Here is an 8,718-nt window from a genome sequence, read left to right as displayed (position 1 = left end):
ATAGTACAAAAGAAATTGGACTTGGGGTTCAAAGTTGAATTTTTTTGACGTATCACATACTGTAACAACAAAAAGGAAAGCAAAATAAAAAAGAAAAACTCTTTTACTGGGGAGTGTAACTTTTTGGCTTATCCAATTCTTCCCCTTTAGTTTTTTTTTTTTGTTTTTACATGTCGACTGCAATTCGTTTATACAACTCAGCTGGCAATCTGGGAGTGGCAACGGCCTGTAATGGAGTCCTCATGTAGGTAACAAGTCCAGGGTTTTCACCCATATCAATCTCCTCTGGGCTCAATCCATTAGAAGGAGTCCAATGAAAATGGTGCAACAGATGGCCCAACATAGAGGTCACCAAGTTGATACCTAATTGTGCCCCTGGACACACTCTTCTACCAGCACCAAATGGGAGTAGCCTAAAATCATGACCCTTCATGTCCACATCTTCCTCGAGGAACCTCTCTGGTCTGAACTCCAACGGGTTATTCCACACCTTGGGGTCGCGAGCAACAGCCCAGACGTTCACGTGCACGTTGGAGCCCTTAGGAATGTCGTAGCCACCAATCTTGACGTTGGCGTTGGCTCTATGTGGGAGCATTAGAGGAGTTGGAGGGTGTAGCCTTAGCGCTTCCTTGGCCACGCATTGCAGATATGGGAGGTTGGGGAAGTCTGTTTCGTTCATCACACGCTCGTAGCCGATCACTTGGTCAAGTTCTTCTTGGGCCTTCTGCTGCACTCTTGGGTTCTTGATCACCTCAGCCATTGCCCATTCAACAGAGATTGCAGTTGTGTCCATTCCTGCTGTGATCATGTCCTGTAATTTCAGCGAGATCAGTTCAAAGCTCATCACAATTCACACTCACTATTATAGGTATTCATCTAAACATAATCTCATTTTAGCTCTTTTATGAGTATCAGAGAGACTCAGAGCGACAAAAGGCGAATCTCAGTGGATTCTAGCAGCAATCATTCTATCTCCTTTTGTGAGGAAAGTTTATACTACTAATTTGCTTACCCAAAGTAAGCCAATGAGAGTGTCGTCACTTAGGTCATATTTCTGTTGGAGAGTCAACAATGCATCAAAAAAGTGCTGCTTGGCAGCTCCTCCACTCTTCTGGCGAGCAAGGGTGTGCTCCTCCATAATAGCTCGGGTGAGACGGTCTCTACGTTCCCCATGCTTAGAAAAAGCATCCTCATCAAGAGGGAACATCCAGCGAAGCCATGGGATGTGTTCGGCCATGGCAAGGGATGCTCCAAGCTTCAATCCATTGGCAACAATCGCCTTGAACTCGTTTCCTTGTTCATCAATTACACCTTCAAAGTTTTCAAACCTCTTCCCAAAGGCAAGCCTTGTTATGTTGTTGAAGGCCACTGCTCCAAGGTACTTCTTCACTAGCAGACTCTTCCCTATGTTATCTACACAATTACCATATTCTTACATTTAACACCATATGGTTCAAGATTGTACACTCGAAATTTTCACAGTACTAGTGATCAGTAGGTTCAAACCAAACAAACATAGTTTTCTCTACAATTATTGACAACTGATCAGGAATATATGAAAACTTTTTTCTCATAAATGCACTTGAGTGATTCCCATTAGATAGTAGTTACAACAACATATCTAGTGTAATCCGATAAGTGGGGTCAGGGGAGCTATAGTAGCGGGTCTTATTCAAAGTTTGGTCTACCATTACCAACTCACCAACCACACCAGCTATTTAAGGTGGTGCTTATTCACCATTTATTTTTCTATGTTATTATTATTTGGAAAATGATAGTAGGTTGATATTAGTCAACTCACCATTTTATTTGAGGCCATTCCCAACAACTCCATGGACCCAAAATGAAAAAGAAAACCACCAAATTTATCAACCTCTTACTAGAAAAAGACTATTTTGCTTATCTACATGAATACACTTTCATTGCTATAAATAACTTTTTCAAGTATGATAGATATTAACATTGGTAAGTCTTTCTTAAACTTCATATTCCGTCAAACTATGTCACATAAATTGGGAATAAGGGAATAGCAATTAAAGATCGATAAAAAGGAGAAATTGAAAGCACGCAAATGTGCAAATTATTAGTTTCGTCCCCGAACTATTGGCAGTCTTGAAAACAAGACTCTACTTGACTAATTAAACTTAGATACACCCTCAATACACTCCCGATATGCCACATGACATAACAAGTGGTCTGAAACTCTTCTTGTAAGAGCACTCTCGATATGCCATATGATAACAAGTGGCCTGAAACTCTTGTAGCATGGTTTTCTTAAATGAAAATCGAGAAAAGTATTGAAAACATACCTAAATTTGATGAGAATTTAGGAGTGTATTTCACTAATGTCGAAAGAGCATGGATGTATTAGTTTAAGTAGTGTTTTCAATATTTCTCTCTCAATAAAAGAACTACTAATTACCAACTGAAAATACATTTAAGCAATAAAAAACAGGAATTCAAATTATCAGTAAGAAAAACTTACCAGGACTACTGCAATCTCTGTAAATGGACTCCACCATGGCAGTGACTTCATCTTCTCGAATAGGTCTAAGGGATTCAAGCCTTTTGGCCGTAAAAAGCTCAATCGTACAAACCTTTCTAACCTTAACATAATGAGGACCATAATCAGCCCATATCAGATCTTGTCCATCTCTGCTAAACTTCGCCGCCGATCTGCTCCTATGCCGATCAGCCAACTGCTGGTCCTTTTCTTTCAGAACTTCCTTCGCTAACTCCGAGCTGGAAACGACGACGTTTAAAGTCGACCCGAACCAAACTGAGATTACAGGGCCGTAGGTTTCTGCCCACTCGTAAAAGCATCGGAATCTAACAGGCTTAATCTGGTAGAGGTTACCGACTACGGGCCATGGAGTTGGTCCCGGCGGGAGCTTGAATCGGAGACGGTAGTAGAGGTGATAAAGTATGTATGTGAAAATGAAAGCTAGAGGAATTGCAACAGGTAAAGAAATGGGAATAGCCATTATTAGTGATATTGAAGAAAAAGAAGGGTAGTAGGTGTTTTTATATTAAGAAAGGAGGGAAAAAGGTGGTGGAGGAGTTGGTGAAGGGTATTTTAGTCTTTTGAAATATGGTAGTTGGTGCTTTTTGGTGAAGAGTTTTGTCTTGGTTTTTAAGATTAAAAAATGGAAAAACATGAAGGATTGAGGGATTTTTAAATTTGAAAAAAGAAAAATTATTAGGTATATGAAGATTTGATTGGTGAGGAAAATGTATAGTCAATGGGTAAACTTGTTAAGGAAGCATGACTTATAATTTCAACTATGAAATTTACCTTCTTTTTTTTTAATTTAAGGAAGTATTATGTACTAGAGTTTTACTCATAAAAGTTCAAACTCAGGAATAATATGTTGGAGTTCTTTTCTTTTTTTTTGCGTTTTTGTGGAGGGTAATTTTTTTGTTCCTATTTTTCAATTACACTATCGAAAAAAGCTACGCCATTTTTACTAACTTCATAGTAAGGTCAACATTATGCTTAAGAATTCATTTGCCCATGGGTGAAACCTTTGGTGCAAAACATTGGCGCCCACAGTACAGTTGCTGAAGAACGAATGTGGTTGGTAAAATGGCCCCACTTGAAGACTAAAGTAGGTTATGATGTTTGTTGATGAAACAAAGCATGGACAATGAATGAAAGGTTACAATTTTATGCTTAAGAGTCAAGTCTTTGTTATTGATGATGCTGTGATCAATTTGATTAGTACATTAATAATTAGGATTTTGTATAGATCTATGAGTATATATGATCATTGAGCTAACTCAATTAAGGATTCATAATTGATTTTCGACACGCAGAATAGTTCTCTTTGAATAGTAGTATTACAAAAACTTACTGAAATATGTATACTAGGTCATCTACAAATAAAAATATACAAGTAAACAAAATGATTTGTCCTAAGAGATGTTAGAACTTGAACTTGAAGTATCCTGAGGAGCTTCAGATTGGACTTCAACTTGTGGAGCAGGAGCTTCAGGAGCAGAGCTTTCAACTTCTGGTGCATTTGCTACTTCTTCGGTTTCTGGTGCAGTTGGTGCTTCGGTTATTGAAGCTTGGACTATTTCCGCTGGCTTAAGCTTGTTGATATAGTAGCTAAGGGATGGTCCCGAGTACTCCACTGTTTGTACCAGAGGAGGTGAGTTCCTCCCAACTTGAAGGAGAACTGATGAAGCAGCTGCAACAGAGATCAAGGCTATCCCAGCTGAAATAGCTGCGGTGTTCTCTGCTCCATCAGATGAGGTGCCTGCAGTCCCAGAGCTGATAGCACTTTCTGCTACATAAACTGCGGGCTGTTGCAAAATTAAGCAACATCAATAACACTGATAAAATAACAGCATTTCATACAGGTTGTCAAACAGTAATATCTCCTCTTACAAACTACCAAAAGAGAATGATGATTCAGTGTAACATTGCCAAGATATATATACTTTCACCCATCATATACTTGTTAGTAATTCTGAAGAATTTTAGACAGAATCCTAGCCACATTGATCAAAAACTAAGTGAGAGGCCATCGGGCAGGGGAAAAAATTGAGTTAATCAAAAGAAGCAACACGGCTTGTCTTGTAAAAGCATAAGACTAGCGATTGGTATGTTATGATTCATCATGTGACTCCTTTTTAGATCACTGATATCTCTAGAATATGAGGTCGGAGATCTCTATACTTCCTCAGCTTTACATGCCTACATACTTTGGCTATCCACTTGGCTCTAAATATGAGGTCGATTTCTATCATGGTATCAGAGAGTCAGATCCTTCCCAATTCATTGTGAACCCGCTATGATAGTTTTTCATGTCAAAAGCTACTGCATGTCATAATATGAAACTTCCTTTGCTCTATACCACCTGAACAATGTAGTTTCAAGAAAACTGATGTCTTTGCAGAACATAGAAGTACTAACCTCAACAGAGTATATATTTGTCTGCCCAGCAGTATCCTTCTCAACATACCCTGTCCAGCCACGCGGCTTACGGGGTGGAAATGTCCCAACCACTTTGGTGTTGTCCATGGCTACCCATTCCATGCTCACCTTCCCAACCTGTTTCCAATATAAAGATGAATCACAATATTTTCCAGTGTGAACTACCATCTTGCTAGATGGTATAACATGCAATATTGATCCACTAATGGTTGTCAAAAAGCTATTCAAGTAAAGGCTGAAGAACAAACAAACTCAAAATTACCACAAAGAGTGTATAAGCATCGTTTGCAATTCTGTTTTATGAGCGAAAAATAACAATTACATGCTTCCTGTACACTTGTAAACTGGCTTAACAGTGAGGTCATGAGATGCCGATGGAGCCCCTTTTTTTTACTGAGACTCCAATTATGTGTTTTCTACAGTAACATCCTCGAAATAGCTAGTTGGAGAGTACTTCTTTAAATATTAATATCTGAAATAACAATTTGACTGCATAGCGACAATTTGTGTCTGAAGCAGGAAACATACATTTGATGTGTTGAAAACAAACATAAATTACTAGGAAAATAAGATGGATTGCTTAGTAAGCAGTATCTGAAAATCAAGCATTCTGGAAGATATGAAACATTCAAAACGGAGCAATACCACAAAACAATGCTGCAAATTTGGAACCAACTATCAACTGCAACCAAAGATAAGAACTTGTGACAAGTTTTCAGTCATGTCTAGGTAAATATGATAGGTAAGTCCATTGGGAAATCTGAAACTTTTAGTAGTGGCACAGTGTGAAATATGAAAAACGCCTAAAAATGCATTCACTGTCACCATCATGGATAAAATATGAGGCCACATAGAAGTGCATACGGAAACTGAAGATGATGAAATCAGAGGTAAAATTGAAATCATCTATGATTCTGAGATATTATAGAACATGCTTTCGCATCACACACTCTTATTCTCATGATTAACTCTCCTTCCACGGAAAGAAAAGACAAATTGTTGCAATCATGTAATGAATGCAACCTGACATACAATGTATCACAAACAAGCATAACTCATGAAAGAATTTACACCAAGTTTGTGCCTTCATTCACAAACTCATTCAAGAGAAAATACGAAAGCTTCATTATCCACAACCTTCCTACAGCTAGCCATATCAAATGGTCTCTTAGATTCTTACTCCAATTCATTTTCTCCCCACAAGAATTTCAATTTGTGCTGGTCCTTCTCCCAACTCATAGCAAAAGATTTCCTCACTAGACATGGAAAAAGTATTCCACATGTCTCTATATGTATAAACAAATACAACTCTCATGTGCAGCTTTTCCAGAATTAACTCGTCAACCTTATACATTCTAAGTGAAATCAAACTGCTGACATCTTTACTAGTTGCAGCAGTATACACAAATATATCATTATCATCCACAAATGCTAGAGCACAGTATTCACACTCTTTAGGCAGCAACTTTTAGTGTCTCCGGAAACATAAGTTGGCATACTTAAAGTTTATGGGTTCAGAATTCTAGTCCATTCATGCAACTTGATTCTAAATTACTAATTTGTATTTATTCAATGGATTTCTTAAGACACATAAAGGGTTTGGACAAAGCTACTTGGTTCAGCCGAACCTATAACCTGCATAATAGCTCCGGCCTGACCTATAATTATTATCCAAGATCGTTTTCGAGAGTTGGCTACGTACCTAAACAATTCCCCAAAACTCTAAAAAAGGGAAAACTTTTCACTAGAGAGAGTGCAAGATTCTACATACCCACTTCCTTTTTTCTACATCTGTCAACAAATATCAATAGAAAAACACAAATTCAACAGTAGTTATATAAATTGAAGAAAAGCAAAGAGGAAATTTGACCTCCTTCTCTGGGGCACATTCTTCAGCATTGCAATCAGAATCATCAGTTGAAGCCCGAATTCTGAATCGAACGAGACTCTGTCTTTGCCTCAATTTTGAGTCCTTTTGGTATGTGGAAAAGCTCAATCTTCCACTGGAAGATGAAGCTATGGTGCAGCTGTTTGCTGATAAAGCAGCACAAGCCATTATCTGCAAATTCGTTTGTAGCCCAAAAATGGTGGTGTCTCTTAGGTATATTGAAGTGATGAAGAAGCAGAACCACTTGTAGAAATCTCTTGCTTCTTCGATTGGCTGTGTTTGAGCCTCCAAAATCCTCTTATGGTTTAGTTTTTGTGGTTTGATTTGAATGCACGTTGAGTGGGTTATGCGTCTCTGATTCCATTTCTCTTTTAAATTGACAACTATATCCCTCCCTTATTGTCATTTTGCGCCATTTCCCACACAAGTGTTTGTCAATTTTTATTTATTTATTTATGTTTGACCTGAAAAAATGAACAAAAGCATGTAATTGATGAAGGAAAGAAATAACAATGAATGGTTTGTTAGATGATTGCATATCTATAGATTATGGATTGAATCTAGGATTTTAAGGTTATGAGTTTTGAATTCATAATTTATTTCATTTATTGGGTTTGAAATAGACTATTGAGTGGCCCCCAGGCCAAGGCCTAGTTCGAGTGGCAAAAGGTGGAAGATCTACGGCATAGGTCGTAGGTTCAAGCTCCACACCACGCAAAGCGAAGCCCGGTATTTAAGTAGGGAAGGGTAGAGGGGCGGGACCATTATCCACTATAATTGGTCTAAAGGGCGGGTCACAAGCAGATTTCGCGGTTATAAAAAAAAAGACTATTGAGTGAAATTCCTAATAAAGATATAATGTATGATTAAACTTATTAAATTATATCAAACTTATAACATATATAAATTGTTGGTTTTTAAAAGGTGTGAATGGAAAAGGAAGAATTGCGACTTTTACGAAGAGTTGCGACTTTTACGAAGAGTTGCGACTTTTATGAAGAGTTGTGACTTTTTCGAAAGATTGTGACTTTTCCAAAGGGTTGTGACCTTCCTAGTAAGGCACAATAAGAACTTTTTCACACTACCCTTTGTTTTCTATAAATTGAGGAATTTCCTCTCATTTTAAGAGAACCAATTTTCTGGACTTCTCATATTACTACTAAATCTAGTATTCTAAGTGTGCTTTACTGCCGTTGAGTGGTTCACTGACACCGTGATTTTAGGTATCAATACACCTGTGAGTAAGATCGTTCTATCCTGGGAGGATATATTCCATTAACCTCGGGTACTTGAGGGGAATAATTTTCTTACGGGAACACTGTGCATTCAGTGGGCTCTATTTTCTTTCTTTGAGAAAAATATTTTGTATATTATTTCTAATCTGTTTTTATTCTATTTTCTCTACTAGTTTTAATTTTCTAGTTTTGAAAATACTCTTTAAACTTTGTTGTTTCTTATCAAGTTCTTCAAAAATTTCTTCTAAGTATCTTAGGAATACAAGATAACAACATATATTACAAGAGATTAACAAGACCCTACAAGTAAAATGTCTTAATTTGAATCGAAGTGGCATGTGACAAATTATAACACCATAATGAGTCGACGAAGTAGAGCAAGCTTAAGATATGTATGTTTAACAATATAGGCAGATAGACTAATTATATGCCAAATAAATCCATCTCAACCACCTTACGGGCAATTCAATTGCATCAGTCACGATTTGAGTTTCTTAACATATATTTTAGGCTAAAGATATTAAATGATTATACTATTCGATTTTTTGGTGTGAATGAGGTTTGATTTAGTAATCTTTAAAGTTATCTTATGAATAAAAAAATGAAGAAATTTTTTCAAACGTACTAAAGAGCTAGAAAAGAAATCATATATA

At 37.3% G+C, this 8,718-nt stretch overlaps 2 protein-coding genes across 2 annotated transcripts; both read right to left on the bottom strand.

Moving 5' to 3' along the window:
• Positions 1–27: 27 nt before the first annotated feature.
• On the bottom strand, positions 28–3,007 carry STC3'H (p-coumaroyl quinate/shikimate 3'-hydroxylase). The gene is made up of 3 exons (XM_006347618.2): positions 2,486–3,007; positions 1,013–1,413; positions 28–811 (listed from the first exon to the last, which is right to left on the bottom strand). Exons 1-3 carry the CDS (start codon positions 2,982–2,984, stop codon positions 167–169), a joined length of 1,545 nt encoding a protein of 514 aa, XP_006347680.1. The 5' UTR covers positions 2,985–3,007; the 3' UTR covers positions 28–166.
• Positions 3,008–3,764: 757 nt separating this feature from the next.
• Positions 3,765–7,185, bottom strand: LOC102590514 (uncharacterized). The gene is made up of 3 exons (XM_006347617.2): positions 6,813–7,185; positions 4,922–5,059; positions 3,765–4,308 (listed from the first exon to the last, which is right to left on the bottom strand). The coding sequence occupies exons 1-3, from the start codon at positions 6,996–6,998 to the stop codon at positions 3,916–3,918; spliced, it is 717 nt and encodes a 238-aa protein (XP_006347679.1). The 5' UTR covers positions 6,999–7,185; the 3' UTR covers positions 3,765–3,915.
• Between the last annotated feature and the right edge of the window lie 1,533 nt (positions 7,186–8,718).

The sequence above is a fragment of the Solanum tuberosum genome, unplaced genomic scaffold (genome assembly GCF_000226075.1).
Source record: "Solanum tuberosum cultivar DM 1-3 516 R44 unplaced genomic scaffold, SolTub_3.0 scf00092, whole genome shotgun sequence".
NCBI lineage: Eukaryota > Viridiplantae > Streptophyta > Magnoliopsida > Solanales > Solanaceae > Solanum > Solanum tuberosum.
Note: the sequence above shows the minus strand (reverse complement) of the source record. Positions and strands in the feature narration are given on the sequence as shown.